The 23267-nt window shown below is 42.6% G+C and overlaps 1 protein-coding gene across 2 annotated transcripts in view; it reads left to right on the top strand.

Annotated features, from left to right (window-relative positions):
* Nucleotides 1-484: 484 nt before the first annotated feature.
* Vcl (vinculin) overlaps nucleotides 485-23267 on the top strand; it is an 89703-nt gene continuing 66920 nt past the window's right edge. Inside the window, exon 1 of one of the 2 annotated variants that reach the window (XM_032917903.1) lies at nucleotides 485-784. In XM_032917903.1, the coding sequence (XP_032773794.1) occupies nucleotides 617-784 (168 nt within the window). In that variant the 5' untranslated portion in view covers nucleotides 485-616. The remainder of the gene's footprint in view (nucleotides 785-23267) is intronic. The other variant, XM_032917904.1, reaches the window with a different exon arrangement.

The following is a 23267-nucleotide window of genomic DNA, read 5'->3' on the forward strand; positions in this document are numbered from 1 at the left end:
TGTTTGGGTCTTTTTACGTTCTCGTAAATTACTGGGAGGTGACGGAACAGTGTTTTGACTGCGTTCGGTGACGGTAAAAGGGGAGCACCCTGCGGGGAGACCGGGGGAAGCCTGGGTCTCCCCGCATCCGCACCGCCTGAGGTGAGGATGTCCCGCCCTACTGAGGTGATCCTGCGGAGGGGCGGAGCTCCGCCACTCTGAGGCGGGAGGCGGCCCCTGGGGGCGTGGCCAGTCCAGTGCAGTCGCACGCTCCGCTCCCACTATGCCCTTATAAGGAGCGCCCCGCGAGAGGGTTCGGGAATCCGGTCGCAATCCCTGCGGCGCAGCCCCAATCCCAGGCCCCTCCCTTGGGAATGGGGGCGGGGCGGGACCCTGGCGGCGCGGCCTTGGGGGCGGAGCTTCTCGAAGAAAGACCAATAGAAGCCGCAGTCGGGCTCTGAGCGGCGTTGCTATTGGGCGCGGCGACGTGAGAGGGCGGGGCGCCTGTGGGACTGGTTACGCTGAGGGAAGCCCGGACTCTAGTCGCCGCTCCGAGTCAGTCTCTAGCCGCCGGCTCCCGGCCCTACGGTTCCCGGTTTTCTGTTGCCTGCGGTTCGCCGCCCCGCCAGCCGCCGCGATGCCGGTGTTTCACACGCGCACGATCGAGAGCATCCTGGAGCCGGTGGCGCAGCAGATCTCTCACCTGGTGATTATGCACGAGGAGGGCGAGGTGGACGGCAAAGCCATTCCTGACCTCACCGCGCCCGTGGCCGCTGTGCAGGCGGCCGTCAGCAACCTCGTCCGGGTGAGCGCGCCGGGCCTGGGACTGGAGCGCGGGCGGGAGAGGTCCCCAGGGTCCCGGTCCTCCTCGCTGCTTGCCTTCGCAGGCGCTTGGAGTGCCGGGTGGGCTTCAGGGCAGGTGCCGTGGTTTCGAATGCCGGTTTCTCTGGGCTGTGACCTTGAGCAAGCCACTGAGTCTGTCGGGGGCCTCAGTTTCTTCATCTATAAAATGGGGGCACCCGTGAGAAATCCTGCTTTGGGGCTGTGCTGTAAAGAGTCAGCGAGGTTTTAGTTGTAAAGTGCCTAGCGTGTGTGTGTCCGTAGTAGGCGCCGAAGAAGTGATAGTTGTTAGGTTGTCTCACGGTCCCTCCCCTGGGCAGGCTCGCGTCCCTCGCGTTGACTACCTTGCTCTTAGCTCCTTTTTAGGCCTCTCCTGTCCAGCCTGTGGGTGGGTTCTCTTACGGGCTCTCTGCCTTTACTTCTAAGGATTCTTATTTGCACCCGGCTGCTCGCCTTTCTAACACTTGTGTCCCCCGAGACCCACCTGCCCAGCCCTCCCCAGGGATCCTGGTGTCTGTTGCTTTCACCCAACTACTTGGCTTCCTTCTCTCTCTGTCGCTGCCTCCTTTCCTTCGGGGCATTTTGCTCACACCTCCGGGACTCTTAACACCTTTATGCAGTAATTCATAACCAGGAGCCCTGCTTTACTTCTGCCTGACACCATAGTCATTCATTTTATTCCTTCTGTGAAGCCTTTCACCCAGCTTTACCTACTGTCAAATGGCTTTCTTCCGCTGGGGCCTTTCCAGATTGGGGGGCCTCTCCTCTGCCCCTCCTCCTGGCAGGAAGCAAGATGGAGCTGCTGGAGAGGCCTGTGGACTCTAGGATCTGCAGCCCCTGCCTGAGGGGAAGGCTGGGGCTTCCTTTCCTAGTCTACACTTTACGGCCTGCCGCAGGCTCTCCACTGATCTCCACTTCTGAAAAGGGGGCGGGGGGAGAGAGAGACAGAGACAGAGACAGAGACAGAGACAGAGACTGACTAGTCCCATAACTGTACCCTGGCTAATGTCACACTTGCCCGAGACTGGGTGTGACTCAGACTGCTGCTGTTGCCTGTGAAGAACAACTCAGGAAAAAGTTCATACTGCTTCCTAACCGAGTAAATGGTGTGTCAGGGTAGTTGATAGGTAACTGTCAGTCGGGTGGGGCTTGTGCTATTTATCTGATTATAGGACTTTAGAGCACGCAACGTGTTCCTGGGCCTTTAGGGTCCCGGGACTGTCTCAAGCATTTTAGGAGACTGGTATCGAGAAAGCTGGGGTGGGGGAGGGGAAAGGGGGCGGGACTAGGGACAGAAATTTCTGTTCTTCTATACTGATTAAGTAAGAAACTGTTGAGTGGGAGCGGTGTACTCATTCAGTCTGTCTATCTCGTTCTCCTTCTCTTTGTAGCTAATTTTAATCTCAGACCCCAGAGTGCATTCTTATGTAGTGTTGTCTGACATGGCCGCATTCCAGGCCTCTGGTTTTTCAACAAATGGGAAACAATGTAAAGAGACAAGGTAATGGTGTCTCTCCGTGTAGTACTTGAGGAAATGAAATCTTAAAACCACATGTTGCACTTGGAACACAGCTGGTGTAGTCAAGGGGTTGGTTGATATCTGGTTAGGCTATTTAGAGGAAAGTTATTTATGAGCTTCCGTGCCATGAATTAATAAGCACTGAATGTGTGCTGTAGAAAGAGCAGGCTGATAAATCAGTGGCCTCAGGGGGTGCGTGGGAATCACTAGTGGGGCTTTGTAGATAGGACTCTTTCCAGTTCCCATCCCAGACTTACTGAAGGCTCTCCAGGAGTAAAGGTTTTGTTTTTAAAAGTGGATCCACAGGTGGTTATGATGGTCATATTCAGGAGACATACAAAAGAAACAAGGGCAGATATCAGATTAAAAAAAAAAAACCCATGTAGTCATATATGTCCTAACACCTATAAAAGGTATTTGAAGTTGGAGAGGATTGGGCGGATGAACAGTCATAAATAAAGGTGCTACCAGGTTTCACTAAGTGGATTGTCTTGATTGCAGGTCGGGAAGCGAGATTGGACTCGAGGCCAGTGAATGGCATACGGGTTGTTTAGCAGAAGGTCTTATTCCACAAGAGGCACAAATTGGGAGGGTGAAGGGGAGAGTGGTGTGTGAGGAGAAACATATGGATTCTAGGGAGGCCAGAGGACCCATCAACTGTTTTGAATTCTTACTATCAACTGTTTTTTATAATGTCTGGGTTCTGCACACTTCTCAAGTTCCTAACTCCTGTCAGGAACACACAATGCAAGTGAAACCTTTTTTCCTCTTCCCCAGTTCCAGTCTTCAGTGTTGGCACACAGATGGCTCAATAAAAAGAGGGTTAAAGGAAGAGGAACCATGTGAGGAGTTAGGCTAGCGGGCCCATAAAGGCTTGAAGAAATTGAGGCCTATGCTTCAGATACTGCATGAAGATTAGAAAAGGAATTAACTTTAAAAGCAGTAGAGAAATAATAGTAACTGGGTAATAAAACTCTAGGGTTGCAAAACTCATGCTCTTTCTCTAATATAATGAAGTTAAGTCTTGAGCAAATATTTCGGAGTCCATATAATCAGAATGTTTCTTGCAGATTACTTTAGGAGGTTGTATCTTGGTTCCAGTGCTTCTCTTGGAATTTCTCTCAGATGATTTATATATGTATGCCAAATTAGTCTTTGGTCAAGAAAATGTTTATTTTGAGTGAAATTAAACCATTTACTTGGCATAGCATCTGTGGTCTAAGACTTGGCTTCTTAAACTTTTTCTACTTGTGACTCCTTTTGGCTTGAGAAATTTTTACTCAGCCTTATTTATATAGATATATAAAATAGACATATAAAGCAAACAGTTATCAATAAATTATAAGTTTATTTTAAAAGATTTCTTTGTATAGATAGAATTTTACCATCAATAGAAGATGCAAGTCAATTTGCCTAGTATAACGAGGTAGATGTGCTTGTTTATTTGTGTGTCGAGAATTAACTCTTGGCTGGATACTCGGTACTTCAGCAATACAGAGCGTCTTCAGTGTTTTTCAGAGTCGATGTGTATTTTGATTTTTATAGCAGTTCTGAGAACTTAGCTTCACATAAGTATGTAGTGCCAAGTGGCAGAACTGTGTATGAGGGCCATTTCAGAAATTGTTGGAAGTCCTGTTCTTCTCCCAAGCCAAAATCCCATGGAATGATTTTCTTTTTTTGTGCAACTTGTCAGCAACTTAGCATTTTAAAAAACTCAATCATCTGAATATAATCAATCTAAGGACATTCTAACTTGATACTTACATGCTTGGGAATGATGATAAGAAAATATTACATGTCTTCGCTTTCCTGTAATTAAATAGACATGTAAGAAACTTTGTGTGCACAGTAAAGACACTGCAGTTTATCACTGATGGCAGTTCTGAATCTGAGTGGCGGTGTTTCAGTAAGGCCATGCACAGTGCCAACGCATTCATGTGTTTAGGTCCAAAGCTGTGAAGTTGCTCCATGCAGCATGGACGAAGGTGGCCAGAAGCAGTTTCGATTTATGATGTGGTTCAGGAGCCTTTTACTGGTGCCATATTTTATCCTTCCCACATTCTAGGTTGTGAACCTATGAGATCATGACCCACCATTGAAGAAGCTGGTGTCTAACTGACATCTGGGTATTTCCAAAGTTACGTTTATTGGAGGAAGATGAAACTCTCACTTGTTGAACATGGCCATTCACTTATAAAAGAGAAATGTACAGAAATCCTCCTTGAATGTTAGAGCAGTAAGAATGATGAACAGTAATCGATACGTTAGATTGAAAGTTAGAGGTGGCATTCATAAAGCAAAACACTGCAGGATCAGAGGAAGGAGATGACTTTATGAGAGAATTGGAAAAGGCTTCATGGAAGATATAGCATGTGAGCTGATCATTTAAGACAGGATTGAAACATCTATACAGTTGTGGCAATGGATGCCTTACAAAGAAGGAACTACTCAGGCAAAGGTGCAGAATGTTATAGCATCCAAAAAGCAAGTTCCAATTGGAGCTGCTTTTGGGGGAGCAGGGCTCGTTTGGATTTGGAGTTCCTGGGGTTTCCTTTCTCTCTCTCTCTCTCTCTCTCTCTCTCTCTCTCTCTCTTTCTTTCTTTCTTTCTTTCTTTCTTTCGACAAGGTCTTACTGTGTCGACCTATCTGGCCTGGAACTCACAGAACTCTGCCTTTCTCTCCATCCTCAACACAAGCTGGAATTAAAGGTATGTGCCACTATGTCCAGCTATAGTAATCTGAAACATAGTAGTTTGGTGATTGTATCTAACAACTTTTTTCTGTTTGTTTGTTTTTGTTTTTTGAGACAGGGTTTGTCTGTGTAGTCCTGGCTGTCCTGGAACTCACTCTGTAGACCAGGCTAGCTTAAAACTCAAAGATCCGGGTTGGGGATTTAGCTCAGTGGTAGAGTGCTTGCCTAGCAACCGCAAGGCCCTGGGTTTGGTCTCCAGTTCCGAAAAAAAGAAAAAACAACAACAACAACAACAACAACAACAACAATAACAAAAAACCTCAAAGATCCGCCTGCCTTTGCATCCTGTGTTCAGGGATTAAAGATATGTGCCCTCTACCACCTGGCTAAAGTGTATTTTTACTACCTGTTCACAGGTCCCACTCTCTTTAAATGATTTATTTATTTTTATTTTGTGTGCATTGGTGTTTTGCTTGCACGTATGTGTGAGGGTGTTAGATCTTCTACAGTTTTGACCTGCTGTGTGGGTACTGGGACTTGAACCTGAGTCCTGTCTAGGAAAGCAGTCAGAGAGTGAGTGCTATTAACTGCTGAGCCATCTCTCCAGCCCTGGAATTGTCATTTTTGTCCCACACTTGAGGAGTCAGCTGGAAAATTTAAAAAGATGTTTTTTCCTTCATTTCATGTGTATGTGTGTGTGTGTGTGTGTGTGTGTGTGTGCCCCCGTGAGTGTGGGTTTTTGTTTTTGTTTTTGTTTTTTTTTTTTGAGGTCAGAGGTTGAGGCATGCCTTTCTCAGCTGCTTTCCCACCGTAATTTTTGAGAGACTTTCTCATTGGCGTGGAGCTTACAGGTTCAGCTAGACTGGCTGGCCAGCGAGCCCTGGAGATCGATCCTCCTTCATCCTAGGCTACTGATGGACAGTCCCAAGTACCATTTTGTACATGGATGGTGGAGATCTGAGATCAGTTCTTCATGCTTGCTCAGAAAACACTACCCACTGAGCCGTGTCTCTAGATCCTACAACAATCCAGTAGGTAGATGTTGTGAGGGCTTTATTTTATAGATAAGGAAACGATGGTTTAGAGAAATTATATGACTTCCCTCTAGCTAGTTACCCGGACTCAGACCCTTGCTTCTTACTCCAGGTCCTCTGGCTGATCCCACCACTGCTCCTCATCTGCTTAGGTCGGGGTTAAGTATCAGTGGGAAAGTTCCACTTGGTACTAGAAGCAACAAGAATGGTGTTAGTCACACGTTTCCATTTGTCCTGGGCTTGGCAGCAGTGTCTGCGGGCAAGCGTGGCTGTCATGACAGTTCTACATAGAGAGTGATGTGATATGGGTGGCTGTTTTACCCTCAGTCGCAGCATTATCTCCTCCTTCCTTCTTCCTCCCTTTCCTTTCTCAGGAATTAAAGAGTAGGTGCAGATGAGCCTCTACATACTTTATTAAATAAATATATAAAGTATTTATAAAAATATTAAAGTATTTAAAACAGATTAAGTCAAATATGTGATTGCTTAGCTTGAACCCTATTAAAACTAAGTAATACTTGAAATAAATTTATACATATTCTTTGGGAGATCATGAAATTTCCTTTAAAAAACTTTGTCTAAGATCAAAAGGTATTTAATGGGACTGATGTGAACCTTATCTGATAATCTTAGCACTCCTGTATCTGAGAGAACAGAAGGTTTCTGGAAATTGTGTATACTTCTGCAACCATGTTTGTAATTTTAATGGAGCCCAGCTTAAATCTTTGTTTCTATCTACAAAGTAGGAAGTTAGTTATTGTATAAATAGCGTTGATCTAGTTCTAAATAGGCACAGCAAAAGTCAGCAGTAGTAGCTTTGGTTTGACCCCTCCCCACTCCCATTATCGTTAGGAAGAAAGGTAGCATTAGAGAAAATACCTTTATGGAGCTCGGACTCACTTGGGTATTAATACAATACTTCTTGTCTGTTTGCTTAAAGATAAAGCAGCCCAGAGGCTGGAGAGATGGCTCAGTAGTTAAGAGCACTTGTTGCACTCAGAGAGGACTTGGGTTTGGTTTGCAGCACCCGTGTGGTGGTCATTCATAACTGCACTTCCAGGGATGTGACACCTTCTGACCTCCATGAGTACCAGGAACACATTTGGTACACATAAATACGTGTGGTCAAAACACATATAAAATAAATAAAAATACAGTAGCCTGTTTATTTTATGTATTTAGCCACTGCTTGATTATCCACATATAAGATGTGCACGTGTGTGTGTGTGTGTGTGTGTGTGTGTGTGTGTGTGTGTGCTATACTGTACTTGTATACTGAGAGGGCAGTCATTTAAAAACCGAGGGCCAGCAAGAAGGCTTAGCAAGTAAAGGTGCTTTACCTGACAAGTTTGATCCCTGGAACGTACATTGTGGAAGGAGAGAACTGACTCCTACAAGCTGTTTTCTGACTGCCACATGCACTACCCCCTTCAACTGTACAAAAAATAAAAAAGGAAAGTACATATGTTAAAAAAGCAAAAGCCTTCTGACAGGCTCTTGGTAATGCACACCTTTGGGAAGGGTAATGGGATGCCCACGTTGTCTACATACTGCAGGGTAAGGGGTCATGTGTGTGCTCTGGTGAAATACTCCGCTCAGTTAAGGTGTTTCTCTTCTCTGGTAACTTTTAGGGCTGTGCTGTTTTGGTCATAGTCCTACAGTACAAAGTTTTAAATTTAAATGAATCTGCATAGCATTCATTTTAGTGTGTACAACATTAGGAATCAATGTACAGTTGGTCTCTAGCTTTCCAACATCCTGTATAGCCAAGTTTAAAGCCTCACCAAATTTATACAGGGCAAATATGTACTAAGGGAGGAGTGGATGGCTAATTGCCCATTGTCTGAGATAGCAAAAGTGTTTGGGCTATTTTGAGTTGTGGTTTCTCTGTTTAGGAGTCATTTCAGCTATGCAGGCCACTTACTAAATTCATAGCTCAAGACTCTGCCTCATATCTGGAAGAGGCATGGGATTTTGCATTCTCTTTTTGGGAGTGCCTTTAAAAAATGTAACGGTTTAGACCAGGTGTTCCTCTATTATTCGGAGCCCTGCTGGTTACAGTGCAGCCTCATACTATGAGTCATGAATTCCGCATTAAAGAGCTGTCTTTCTCTGAACCATATGGCAGGAGACAAAGATTTCAAGTTGATCTGCTAGTTTTCTTTCTGGCTGATTCAAATCCAACCTCTTTTATTAAGGTCATCATGAGACCTTGCATACTGGCATAAATGCGCTCTCGCTCTCTCTCTCTCTCTCTCTCTCTCTCTCTCTCTCTCTCTCCCTCCCTCCCTCCCTCTCTCCCCCCCTCTCCACACACACACACACACACACACACTCTGTCTTACATGGCTCAGTATTTGATACTTCAAGATTTTGATCAGCCTGCCAGACAGGAAGTAGAAAGACAAATGAAAGGTTTTAAAGATAAGTCCTTCCTCTGATACACCGATTTCTCTTGTGTTTCAGGAACTAGAACCAGCACTTGGTGCTACCAAAAGAAGTAGCATTCTTTAAGTAGGAAGTATCAGAGAGAATCTGATCTTATAGGTGTCTTCGGAATAAAGCTCTGTGTTGAGGACTCTGATGAGAAGAGTATTCTGTCAGATGAGTTTCCTCTCAGATAACTCTAACCCTTTTCTAATTTTAAGCCTTCCTATAGGTGTTAGATATAGAACTAGAAGAAAACAAATTTCTCCTTGACCTCTCTCCTCCCCAACACTGTTCTTTTAGACTTTGTTTTGCTGTGTGGCTTAGGCTTTTTTGAACTGGCTATGTAGCCCAGGCTGGCCTTGAACTCAAGATCTTTCCTCCTGCCTCAGTCTCATAGCTTGGGCTAGTCTCAGATTTGATTACCTTGAACTGAGTCCCCCAGTTACCACCTAAGTTCTAAGGAGTATATTTGTATGCTAGGACACTTAGCTAAAACTTTCCTTGTTGCAAATTATGTATATATGTATATATATTTGGAGACAGGGTTTTACTATGTAGCCCAGGCTGTCCTGGACTCAAAATCCTCTTGACTCTGCCACTTTAAGTGCTGGAATTACAGGAATGCATCACCATGCCTGGTATAAATTATATTTTCATTATGGAAAAGTTAGCAGATTTTATATATAATTATATAAATACAGACATACCATTTTTATCATTTTTTTACCATTAAAAAAGTGCAAACAAAACTAAGAACCACCCTTAATGTACTATCCTGTTTATTAATTTGCAAAGAAAACTGGCTCTATGATAAAGACCTTTAATTCTAGCACATGAGAGGCAAAGGCAGGCCTGATTAACACAGAAGGTTCCAAGTCAGCCAGGGCTATGTAGTGAGACCATGTTTAAAATAAAAATTACAAAGAAAAGAGAGGAGACCCAATCACTTTGTACCCTTTTGAGGCTTTATCTTCCATATGCTGTCTAGGAAGCTAGGCTGCAGATACCTGGCTGCACTTCGAGACCTTGTATACTGCCATGTTTTTCAAGATATGCTGTCAAAGCGTATTGGCTGGTTTTGTGTGTCAACTTGACACAAGCTGGAGTTATCACGGAGAAAGGAGCCTGCGTTGAGGAAATGCCTCCATGAGATCCAGCTGAAAGGCATTTTCTCAAGTAGTGATCAAGAGGGGAGGGCCCAGCCCATTGTGGGTGGTGCCACCCCTAGGCTGGAGGTCCTGGGTTCTATAAGAAAGCAAGCTGAGCAAGGCAGGGGAAACAAGCCAGTAAGAAACATCCCTCTGTGGCCTCTGTATCAGCTCCTGCTTCCTGACCTTGAGTTCCAGTCCTGACTTCGTTTGGTGATGAACAGCAGTGTGGAAGTGTAAGCTGAATAAACCCTTCCCTCCCCAACTTACTTCTTGTGCAGGAATAGAAACCCTGACTAAGACACAAAGACTCATTGATTAAATTTGTTTAAATGTGTGCATTACATGCAGAGATGATATGTGGATGATAGGGTACTGAGTGAGAGGGGACTTTCACAATTAGACGTAGGAAATAGAGGCTGCATTGCCTCTTCCCCTTGGTAAGACTGTAAATTCTGTACTTCATATGCTGGGCCATCAATCTTGGATGATTGACTCGACTGAAGTTCTCCTGCTTCCCCACTTCTCCTGGGTGTGTCTTCTTTTAGATTGTTGGTTTCTTGAGGACAAGGACTCTGTAGCCCCTCCTTAAGTGTGTTGTTCTTTAATACTTGGTATTTCTGGTGTTGTGTTAGGCTATTTCAGGATGAGGAAGATGGCTTCCTATTGGAAGACTTGGTAGTTCTTATGTCCTGTCCCCAAATGTCATTCTATCTCAAATGCCTATTTGAACACAGAGAGGATTAGTAAAGAACACGATATTATACCGCATACAGATTTTGGACTTTTCCAAAATATGTGTTCTGTCTTCTATGAGAAGTCAGGCTTTCTTTGCGTTGGTGTGAGCGTGGGCTGCATATGTGTGTACATGGAGAGGGAGCTGAAAATTAGAACTAACAGTATTTTGAGACTCACTGGGGTGCAGAAAATAGAGTCATTGGCCCTTAGAGAACTTCCCACTGATAAAATTTCCAGTTGAGTGACTTTTAAGAGGAAAGTGGCTGCATTTGCTGCAGTTCTTAGCACAGTTGGCCACCATCCAGGTTAAAGTCATTCCTTCTTTTGAACGCAGCTTAAATCATTCCCACAAGTAAGCTTTCTGTAAAGGAAGAAAAAGGCCATGCCTGTTTTAGAGTTGGAAGTTGATGGTCCTCTAGTATCTAGCTTCCAACGGTTTTCACCTTTGAGTTCCCACCCCAGAATGCTCACTGTTTACCAGGTGGGAAGTACACTTTTATTCATATGTTAATAAGGGGTTGGGTGAGGCTGGCTCTGGTGGTGCACATCTTTCATTTCTGTTCTCTGGAGGCAGAGACAGAATTATCTCTAAGGTCGAGGGTAGCCTAGTCTATGTAGAGTTCCAGGCCAGCCAGTACTATGTATTAAGTTTCTCAATAAAATGAATAAAATGCATAAGATAAGTTGGATAAGTGGGTGGATGGATTGAATACCCATATACAATCATAACTTCCCAAATATTAACATTATATTATATACTGTAAGTGTGTGTGTTATTGGGTATTGTGATCAGTGCTAGGATATTTAAACAGAAATCATGGCGTGTAGTACAACCATCTAAGTCATGCTGCATAAGTTCCAGGCACAACCCCATTGTGCCTGTGGAGACAATCCTGTCATTGTCCTCTAGACTCTGCAGGCACCTGCACTGTTGTGCACCTCCCACCATACACATAATGAAAAATAAAATAGGCCCTAACCCTCCCTACCTTTGGCTATTTGGTGATAGGAACCATTGGATAAATTATTTAGTTCCTAGTTCCTCTTCTGTAAAACAGATAAAGTGTACCTCTCGGTGTTGTTTGTATTAACTGAGTTCACAGAAATATTTAGAACTATTTATTGACACATACTCAAGAGCTCAGTCTGTATTAGATTTTATCACTAATATGCTTTCCCAGAATTTTAAGTCACATTTTAAACATTCATCTAGTTGAGAAGACTGTTGATTTTAAAAAGGCCTAAGCATAGCTCTAACTTTTATTCAACAAGGCAAAGCGCCAGTGAAAGCTTTCAGTAGAATTCCATATGCCATGCAGTACACACTTTCACCAACTGTGGGAGAAATATCACAGCTTTAGGTAGTTGAACCTTTGATTTCCAGTTTCCCATGATTAAAGACAATCTCTTTTTTCCTTTTTTTTTTGGAATTGGGTGGGGGATTAAATTGATTAAACCCAGGGCTTTATACCTGCTAGGCAGAAGCGATACCACTGAACTATACCCATATATACTACCCATTATTCCCCCTCCTTTCTTCTTTCTTTCTGTTTTTGAGATAGGGTTTTGCTATGTTGCCCAAGCTGTTCTTAAATTCCTACATTCAAATAATCCTTTTTGCTTCCCAAGTAGCAAGATTTTAAGAATGGACCTGGCTTAATTTTTTTGTCAGGGAGGGGAGGGCTTCAGGACAGGATTTCTCTGTGTATCCCTGGCTGTCCTGGAACTCATTCTGTAGACCAGGCTGCACTCAAACTCAGAGAGCCGCCAGTTTTTGCCTCCCAAGTGCTGGGATCAAAGGCATGTGCCTGGCTCTGGTTTGAATTTTTAATTGCTGTCTTTTGATTGGAATAACAGCAAGGAAAAAGTGTTTCATTGCACTCCTGATTTAAAGCAAGAGTTGGGTTTAAGATTTGAGCAGTTAGCTTAAGTATTCTTGTCTTACCTTTCTTCCTTCCTTTCCCTCATTTAAAAATGATTTATTTGTGTGTGTGTGTGTGTGTGTGTGTGTGTGTGTGTGTGTGAGAGAGAGAGAGAGACAGACAGACAGACAGACAGACACAGACCGAGACCCTGGAGCTGGTTGTATGCTACTGGATATGAGGGCTAGGATTCAAACTTGTGTCCTCTGCCAGAATAATATAAGCTTTTAACCTCTAAGCCCAGTACCTTTCTTAGTCATCTATTTTGAGGCAGGGTCTCCTGTGGTTCAAGGTGACTTTGAACTTCGGTAGCCTAGGATGGCTTTGTGCTCCTGATCTGATTGCCCTTGTGTCTCAAGTACTAGAATTATAGGTGGGTGCTACCACATTCTGGGTTATTGTCTTATTTCATTAACAAAGGAGCAAACAAACTGTCTGGAGTAGTTTAGCATTTAAGAGCACCTCTTGCTTTTCCAGAGGACCCGTTTTCAGTCCCCAGAACCTTCTTCTGGCAACTCACACACAGTATGCATGTAGAGCTCAGAGGACATCTTTAAAGTATCAGATTTCTCCCATGTGATTGTCAGGTCACCAAGCTTGGTGGCAAGCACCTTTACCCCACTGAACCATCTGTTTGGTCCTTTACTTAATACGTTCTACCACATTTGGCTTCTTTGCTCATCTCTTGGTAGATTTTGGGTGGCGTATGTCTATGGATATTAAAAATAATGCTGCTATTTCATCACAGTTTTGATGCCTTAAGAAATGCGGACTCTGTCCCTGATGCGTATAAAGTTCTGGTAGATTTGGGCTGGGACTGTGAACCAGCCTCAGGCTGGAGAGTACACATGCAATCAAAAGTAGGCCAAAGGCTGTTTTTGGGAATGTGGTGGGAAGATAAGAAGGGAAGTTTGTTTTACTTTACGGAGGCTATTTTTGAAATGTGAGGGAATTAGCCTGAGAAGATGGGAAAATCTATTGTGAGTGAACATAGGGAAGAGTGTAAGTGTGTAATTAGGTGTGAACATAGAGAAGAGTGTAAGTGTGTAATTAGGAGTAGGCAAGGGTTAACAGTGAGGTCAGGCCTGCGAGGGAAGGGACTTTTTTGCCATATACACTAGCCACAAAGAAAGAAAAGAAAACTGACTTATGAATATGTAAAACAGCCATCTAATTGAAAACTTAAAAGGTAAAAGAATTAGGGTTGGAAGGATCTTCTCACTTTTAATTCTAGCTACCTGGGTTCTCCATCCTCTTAGGAAGCAAGGCCATAGGAAACACTCTTAAAAGTGCTTGGAGAGAGTTTAGGTACATGTTCAGTAAGATATAGAGTCCTCTTTTATACAGTTGTGACTTGTCACTGTCTTAGTCCAATTTTTCCATCGTCATATTTTGTAGAATACTTAGTAGTATTTAGAGTTTGAGGCCAGCCTGGTCTAGGTCAAGTTCTGGGACAGGGAGGGCCACATAAAAAGATACTTGTCTTGAAAGAAAAAAGATAGTCCAGTGTTTTCCTCACCTTTTGGTATCCTACTGCCTGGATTACTCTCCCTCTCTTGTTACGATGATGGGCCCAGCATACATACTGTTCTATGAAGTTAGTTCTTCAGCTGCCCTGTGGTTAAAGTTAATCTCTCTTAGTGTTTTCGTGACTTGGCCCAGGTTCTTATCAAACCATCTTACAAATTAGAACTCCTTGTGTTCATGTGTTTCTGTTCTTCCTTCTGACCCCTGGTGTCCAGCTTTTAGCTCTAGAAGGGGCCTAGTACTCCTTATTGAGTGGGATATTAATACTTTGATTCAGCTCGTTGTATCTGCAGCACTAACTACTGAATTTGTTTGTTCTCTCCTTCCTTCCTTCCTTCCTTCCTTCCTTCCCCTTCCTTCCTTCCTTCCTTCCTTCCCCTTCCTTCTTTCCTTCCTTCCTTCCTTCCATCCTTCTCCTTCCTTCCTCTTTCCCTTTGCTCATCATCAGAACAAGAATGAATATATATACATATACATGTATGTATATATACACATATACATATATATGTATATATAATTATATATTGTATATATGTGTGTGTATATATATGTATATACACAAATAAAAATAAGTTCTGAGCCATACTAGCAGTGATTTAATAGTTCTGAGGGTAGTGATGTGCCATTGCATATGTGCTAAATTTTATTTCCTAATTTGAGATGTCTCCTGAGTGAAGAAGCTGTAAGTCAGGGAACGTCATCTCAGTTGCATCTCCAAAATGAACATTTTAATGTTACATTTTATTTGCTGGTCTACAGCTTCCGCCAAAAGGCAGATTCCTTGTTTCCTGAGTCGTGCTACTCCAGGAAGGAACAAGAGAAACTTTCCTCATGCTGCTTGCCTGGAAATGGACCCTTTAAACTTATGTTTAGCAATGAAATAGATAAACTTTTCATTTCTTTCAGTGACATTTGGCCAATCTTTCGTTCTGATTTTTTCTTCTCTACCCTCAGAGCTACTAGTCTGTAGAAAGCTAATCAAGGCGGGTTGGATTTAGCTCAGTGGTAGAGCGCTTGTTTAGGTGGCAAGGCCCTGTCTGGTCCCCAGCCAGGGGGAAAAAAAAAAAAAAAAGAAAGCTAATCGGCTCTTTATTTCTCCCTCAAGTAAATCTTTTCAAGTGTAATCCTGATCTCAACATCTTCCTGCTGAGAAATCTGCTAAGCTTCCTTCACAGTGTCTTCTAGTTTAATATAAAATAATTTTTTTTAGTTTCTTAAATTTTATTTTATGTGTATTTTTTGCGTAATTAATATATAGCAGGTATGTCTGGTACCCAGGCAGGTCAGAAGATGGTGTCCAATCCTCTGGAAATGGACATAAGACTGAGCCACTGTGTTGGTACTGGGACCTGAGCCCAGAGAAGACAGACTAGTAACACTGAGACATCTCTTATGCCCTCCTCTACCTGTTGAGGAGAATTGCTGCAATCCCTTTCTGCTCTTATTTCTTACTGAGAGCAAGGTTCAGCAAACTATAAACTCTGCCAAATTTTTATTGTCCAGGGACTAACAATAATATTTACATTTTTGGCTAATCTTGAACTCTAGGCTGTCCACCTGCCTCAGTTTCTTGGGTGCTTATTATATGTATCCTGAGTTGTATATTGCAGATGTGCAGGTCCAGCTCAGTATTTACAGCTTTAATCTTTTGGAAAAAATAAAAAGAATATTTTATGACATGTGAAATGATACAAAATTTAAATTTTAGTGTCCATAAGGAAAAAATAAAATCGGAATATAGCCATGCCTGTTAATTTACGGGTTTTGTGTGGCTGCTTTCACACTTAAAAATGACAGTTGAAAAATTGTGACAGTCAGAGGTCAGATGGCTCACAAAGACTAAAATATTTACTAATCTGTCCTCCTCTTTAAAACAATCAATCAATCAATCAATCACCAAGTAGATTTAGAGACTTGTAAATAGATTCAGAGAGGTTCTAATGCAGTGGCCTCATTTTAAATACAAGAAAATGATGTGCCAAGGAGGCCAGGAGGTATATGGCATCTCCTGGAACTCGTGGAGTTACAGATGGTTGTGCGTCTCCCTGTGGGTGCTGGGTATTTGAACCTGAGTCCCCTGGAAGAACAGCCAGAGCTCTTAATGGCTGAGTCATCTCTCCACCCCGTGATCCTTTTTAACAACAAAGTAATGGACTGTTTATTCTCTCAATTCTTCCTAATTCAGTCTTCACTTTGCCCTCAGGGAACAGTCATTTGAGATAGCAGGGTTGGAACATCCTAATGGTTCAGTTATCTCTGACAAATGTTCAATATCTAGATTGCGGTATTGATATTTTGTACCGTAAGCAAAGGAAACAAGCTTAGGATTCCTACAAGTCTTTCTCTTGGCTATCCCAGTGCTCTGTTAATGTTACATGAGGAGCAAGGATGAGATTTTCATTTGCAGAAGGCCCAAACTCAAGCAGCACTGTGCTGGGGGTGGCTTGTAGCCTTTTTCTGTCAGTGTATCTTGGCTAGTTTGGTCCCGAGGTACAGCGCTGTTCTCTTATTTCACTTTTTAGCATGTTTACAACTGAGCCTGTGCTCAGCCTGTGTGGATTCACACTGATTGTGTTTACATTTGTTGAAAGAATTAAAATATCTAGAAGAGGAGGGTGGGCAAGAGAGCTCAGTGGGTAAAAGTACTTGTTGTGCGAGCCTGGTGATCTGGGTTCAGTCCCCAGAACCCACATTAAGGTGGAAGGAGAGAGGCAATTCTATCCTGTAAGTTGTCTTCTGACCTCCTCCCCCCTAACAATACGACACAGAAGAAGAGGAAAAGCTTTTAAAGGTACGACTTGGGACGTTTCCTTAGTGTAGATATCCTGAAGGTTTGTCTTTTGGGCATTTTAATTGGCAGCCTTATAATTTGATTTCTGTATTTTACAGAAAAGAATTTTGAATTCTGGCTTCCTATGAGAAATTGAGGCTTGAGTACTGCTTGTCCACTAACAAAGAAGTAGGGAAATGTTGCTTTTGGCCCCGATTTAATGGGTCAGAGTATTTATTATGGCCTGGAGCCAAATTCAATTACCATATTGTAAAAGGACTCTGAATAATCTCCAATTAGCAAGCAGAGTGGCTCTTAGCGTTAATAAAGACATTTAGACTTTTGCACTGGGTTACTATTTCAGATTTTGGCACCAGTAATTAATTAAAAGGAATAAAAAAGCCGATATTGTAGGTCAGTCCTGGTTCAACTTTAAAAGCTGGTTGAAGCCAGGTTGACTCTGTGTGTGTGTGTGTGTGTGTGTGTGTGTGTGTGTGTGTGTGTGTGTGTATATTCGTGTGTATTCATGCACACTTGCACATGCACACATACATGGGTATTCCTGTGTTGTACACCTACACAAAGAAAGAGCTTACTTTTCCCATTTATTTATTTATTTATTTATTTATTTATTTATTTATTTTTTTTTATTTATTTATTTTTTTTCGAGACTGGGGACCAACCCAGGGCCTTTTCGCTGTTAGGCAAGTGCTCTACCACTGAGCTAAATCCCCAACCCCCACTTTTCCCATTTATTGAGACTGAGACGTAAAGACAAGCCTAGGATACAGAATTAGAAAACAGCGAAGTGAGATTTGGCTCTCACTCCAAAGTCAGAGTAGTTTTCTACTCCACAGTACCTTCTGGGATGGGCGTAGAATGTAGCCTTTTTAACATGGAAATAGATTGTTCCTAAAGTCACTTACAGTAGCTGCCCCCTGAAAATGTTTGGTGGTAGTAATAGGCTTAGGCTCATTTACAAAGGCTACAGTGTTATTTACATTCTGCACATTTGTGGACTTTGTTAAGGAAAAAATGTGTTTGTAATTCTAGCTAATAAAGCAGAAAAAAAAAACAAACCCTTATGCATTTAAACTTTTTTTTTTTTTTTTTTTTTTTGGTTCTTTTTTTCGGAGCTGGGGACCGAACCCAGGGCCTTGCGCTTGCTAGGCAAGCGCTCTACCACTGAGCTAAATCCCCAGCCCCGCATTTAAACTTTTGTGGGAGACTTTTGAGAAAAGTAGGTTTGTTAGGGGGCAGCAGTGAGGAAGGCGGAGATTGGATTTTGGTGGGGTTCTGGGCTGCTTTAAGGCACTAATGGCACAGTCACATATATGGCTTCCTTTTCCTTGATCAGGCTTACACCATGACAGGTGGTGATGTCAGCCTGACTTCTTCCAGTAATGTTTAGCTTTTCTACTTTCATATTCTAATCATGTTTTAGTGGCTTGAGGCCCTAGCTGGTCATCTTAATACAGTTATAGAATGTTAGAGTTTCTAGTTCTATTGAAGAAGAAATGAAAATAAAAGGTTTTCTTACAGGAATTTCTGTACAGGAATTAGGAGGAGTGGAGGAATTAAAGAGTAAGTGTGGGCAGATAAGACGTTAGTAGAATTTAAATACTAATTCTTTTCCTGTTTCAGTGAGCAGTTGTTTTCTGAGCTCTTACTCTATGCCAGTCATTGTGTCACAGCTGTGAGGGGAAAACCATTCTCAGACCCGAAGTCACAATTTCCCTAAGGAATTTGCATTATACTTTGAACATTTATTAAAAATAGCATTCAGGTCATCCAAAGATCTTTCTTTCCTCATCAGTATTTATGAGTATGAAATAATTACTTAAATATAACCATTGGGGGATGCTACTGAGTTCTCCTTTAGTCTTTTTTAATACCAAAAACCAAACCAAACAAAAAAAAGTCCTTTTTTATTTTCCTGTAGTTAATGCTTGATTTATTATCATTAGAAGCAGGACTAAACTTGGGACTTGGGGGATCTAGAACTCACCTAGGTATGTGTTTGAAATCAGCATGAAAACCACTTTCGTATTTGGTAGGCCTCTATTTGGTTGGCCTCTAACTTTCTTAAGAGAAAGCAGCTTTGCAAATCCCATTGCTCTCCTTCCCTCCCTCCCTCCTTTTCTCTCTCCTCCTCTCCCCCTCCCTCTTTTTCTTTCTCCTGGGAATTGAATGCATGGCCTTGCATGTGCTAAGAGTGTACTCCACCACCAAGCTACATCTCCAGCCCAGATCTTCATTCCTGAAATGAGGTATCTGGAGTACACTGCTATATTCTTTCTCACCCTACAATTCCCAACTCACCAAGTGGAAGAGGGCTCGTTTGTGTTTCTTTGAGGGGATTGGGAAGAAAGTGGGCAGGTGAGGAAGATAACAGGCATTTTCCTGTTTATTTGGTGGCTCTCCAGAAGACAGCTGTAAGTGGTTGTGGAGCCTATGGAAGAATGTTGAGTTGAGAGAGAGGATGAAGTATTTGCATGTGGAAGGAAGCCTTTGCACTTTGGAAGCCTGTTCCCTGTTCCCTTCTTAAATAGGGTCTAGTGAACCAGGCTGCTGTGCTAGCATTTATCCAGCCGTAATTAATGCAATCTCAGTTGTTGGGTAGAAGAGACAGCTGCTGCCAAGGCAGCTTAACTTGAGCTCCAGGAAACCATGGTGTTGGAGGAGCTCGTTTGACATTAGAGGTTGGCGTTAACATGGTTCACCTGCCCTTTGACTCGCAAGACTGTGTTCCTATTTGTGGACATATGCATTAGTTTATTGACATTTGTCACAAGTGGAAACTTTCAGCACTAACAGTTTCTTGTATTTTATAAATTGTTATGTGCCAAAGGATATTTTGATAAAGTATGGATTTTTCCTCCTCCTCCCTCCCTCCTCCCTCCCTCCCTCCCTCCTCCCTCCCCCCCCTCCCTACCCTCCTCTACCCTCTCCCCTACCTCTCCCCTTCCCTTTCTTTTTCTTTTAAGACAAAGTATCACTATGTGTGCAATGCTGGCTTCAAACTCTCCGTGTAACCTTGAATTCTTTGTATTCTAGGCTGGCCTTAGACCTGCAGTCCTCTTGTCCTAACCTCCCTTGTACTGAGATTACAGGCATGAGCCATCATGCCTGGCCAGCACTTCAGAATTTCCTAATTATGAAAGTGCTACATATTCTGCCTTTCCCCCCAATCTGGAGTGTACCAAAAAGAATAAGAAAATAAGTTATCTGAGATTATGTTTTCCATGATGTGTCTTTCTCCGGTTTTCTTTTTTTCTATTTAGACATATAATTGGGGGACAACAGAATGTTTCATAATTGGAGAAATAGGCATTCTGAGTAAAGTCCATGCCCTTTGGGAGCTAGTCTGATTCACTGTACTGATTCAAATGAAATCTTGTTTGGTAACACTGGAAAACACACCTGCTGCCTGCTGCAGCTCAGTGGTTAGAGAGTGAGTCGGGACGGCTGTAGGACACTAAGGAATTATGAGGACTGTGGCAAGTTTAAAATAGTGTAGGCCCCAACAAGTTATTATGATCTCCAGTTTATTGTCATGTGGAAACATGACTTAACATAATCAGATTTCCCCAATTTTCAAGGAAGCCTGCATGTCTGAATTATGTGTTAAAGTGGAGAATTTCCCATTGTTTATAGTATATATACACCCTATAGTATTACATACAGGGCCTTTCATGACGTGGCTTCTTTATGGTTCTGTAACTTCCTAATCTTTTCACATTTCTTCTCTGCTCAGAACCCCATGTTTCTGCCATGTACATCTGTGCTTTCTCAACTGGCTATGCGTTCATGTATGATACCCCAGTGACTGGAAAGCCCTCTTTTCTGTTTCTCCTGCAGAGTGGTCGGTTGGCCTGGACTCCTTTTTCTTTCTACTGTTTTAGTAAGTCATGGAAACTGGATGTAACCCTAGTGGAGCACACAGTTCTTGCTTAATCATTTGCCTTGTCTAAGAAGGTCAGGGTAGATTCACTTAACTTGTATCCCATGGTAATGTACACAGTGCTTACCCTATAGGAGGTGCCTTGGTAAGTGCTTGATTCAGTGAATGACTAAGTTGGAAAGTGGAGGGGACTACAGTCCTAGTTTTTCTGGATGTATGACTTTAAATACCTGCTGGGCTGGCCAGTTAGGAATGATTGTCAAAGGTTATCAGTGAAGGGGTTGGGTCAAATGCAAATCTATCTCCATTATAGGAGAACAGTGCTGATATAGGTCACACACATTCGAATGGCCTGAGCCTGGCATTGGATACATTTATAGGTCACAATGACTTTTCTGTATAATGGATTGCCCAGGCCAGTGATGCCGCTGCCTTAAAGACTGACTTGAGCTAAAGCATCATCTCATGCGCAAGTCTGGTCTTGACTGGTTGGTCGTAAATGGCTGTTCTTGTGGTCTATGGCAGTGTAAAGGCTTAGAGTAAGGTCCTGTTGTCTGGTTGAATACGATGGTGTACACCCTTAATCCCAGCACTCCAAAGGTAGAGGGCAGGGGGATCTCTGTGATAGCAAGATTATTCTGGTCTCAAGGCTACTCAAATCAATTTAGTGAGGTCTAGGCCAGCCAGAATTATGTAGGGAGACCTTGCATTTAAAAGAAAGGAAAGAAGGAAGCAAGAAAAGAAAAGAAAAAAAAAAGAAGAAAGAAAACCCATTGCTTAAACATGGTCTCACTTTACAGCCTGGGCTGGATTCTTACCTCATAATTCTTCCTCATTAAAGGCTGAGGGTAACAGCATGCACCACTGTGTCTGCCACCTTGCCACCTTTTGTAAAGCCATGTAGTCACCACTTACACTACACACAGTGGTGATACAAATCCTCTCTGCTGTGTTTTTGTCTTAACCATTTTCTTACATTTAGTGTAGCTAAGGGAGACATCTAGTAACAATTTTTCAGTCTAGGTAGTAACTTGGCTAGCCCCTTCCCCCTCCCCTATCCCCCTGGAAAGAAAGCAGTCATTCTACATTTTTGAACTTGAGTAAGTCGTGATGAAAAGACTAATGATAACAATAGAAAGGCAAAAGACAAGAGCCTTCTTATATAGAATTTTTGATTTGAAAGTCACATATTGAACAAAAGATATTTAAATTAACTACAGAGCGAAGTAGGAGTCTTCAGAAGAAGCAAGGCTTCCTGCCAAGTCCCTTGAAGCCGCCCCCAGGCCTGTTTCTCATTCACCACCACTGTTTCAGTTTGTATGACCAAGGATGTGTTCTTTCTTCTTCTCTTCCTACCACCTAGGCGACACATAGTTGGCAGGGAACACTTGATTATTGGATTGCATATAAATCAGGTCTTAAGAGCAGTGACTAGCAGTGAACCAATATGAGTGCTACAGAGCACTAGAATTGAAATTTAGCAGTGACAGCTGACTTAAAACAGTGACCAGACAACTTGCTCAGGACTTCATGTAATCAAGGACCATTTGTTAATATTTTCCTGGCTTTTTAAATTTTAAAAATTGCTTTTAATGGTATGTGGTGTCTGTGTGTGGATAAATGCACACAAATGCAGGTGTGCACAGAGGCCAGAGGTGTTGGAAGCCCTGGAGCTGGAGTTGTGAGCCACTGCATACGGCTACTGAGAGTTGAACTCAGGTCCTCTGAAAGAACAGCAAATTTATACTTCACTGCTGTGCTGTCTTTCAAGACCCTGAATTTGTTTTCAGTAGAAAATTTCTGTTTATTTGCTTTCATATATAAGAATTACAGTAACATTGCTGTAATTTATCCTAAAATATTTGGTTAATCACATTTCAGTCCTTTAATAATTTCTTTGTTATTAATAAGTTATTAGAGCTCATCAGAAGCTTGCTAACTTTATTGCTACATTTTAGCACTTTAATTAAAAGTATTATTATTATTATTATTATTATTATTATTATTATTATTATTATTATTAGTAGTAGTAGTAGTATAGTAGTAGTGTGAGCTAAAGGCCAGAAGAGGGAATTGAGCCTCTGGATCTGGAGTCTTAGGTGGCTGTGAAATTGTTGACACAGATACTGCAATGTGGACTTGAGTCCTTTGGATGAGCAGACAGTGCTCTTAATCACGGAGCCATCACCTCCTCCCCGAAGACGCTTAGGTCACAGTGATGGAAGGAACAATGAGAGGAAAAGTAGTTAGATAATTTCTCTGAGGCCACAGCTGCTTATTGACTGATCTGGACCGACAGTGAGGTACCAGATTCTATCATGTATCAGCCTTTGGCTTAACAGGCCAGGTGTTTTGGTGATGTGGTGCTGTCGAGTAACGTGTGAGACACATTACTGACCAACTGGGAACAATAAACCTCCCAGCACTGCACTTACAACACTGAACACTCATCTCCTGAAACAGCCTATCCCTCGACCCCCTGCACTTACAACACTGAGCACTCATCTCCTGAAACAGCCTATCCCCCGACCCCTTCTCTTAACTCATTCTTCCATTACTCGCCAACCTTCTGTAATGTCTTTGCCAAATGACCTCTTCACAAAAGAAGGCTAGACCTGGGACTTGGTGTGGTAGGTGGAGGAGTGGAGGATCACACAGCTCAGCCAGGAAAAGGAGCACAGGGAAAGGGCTCCGTCGGGTGGGTTTGAGTACATGCTTTGCTGAATCACGAGTATTGAGCGATGAGGTTTCAGCTAGGAGATGG

This window comes from Rattus rattus, chromosome 12, assembly GCF_011064425.1.
Source record: "Rattus rattus isolate New Zealand chromosome 12, Rrattus_CSIRO_v1, whole genome shotgun sequence".
Classification (NCBI taxonomy): domain Eukaryota; kingdom Metazoa; phylum Chordata; class Mammalia; order Rodentia; family Muridae; genus Rattus; species Rattus rattus.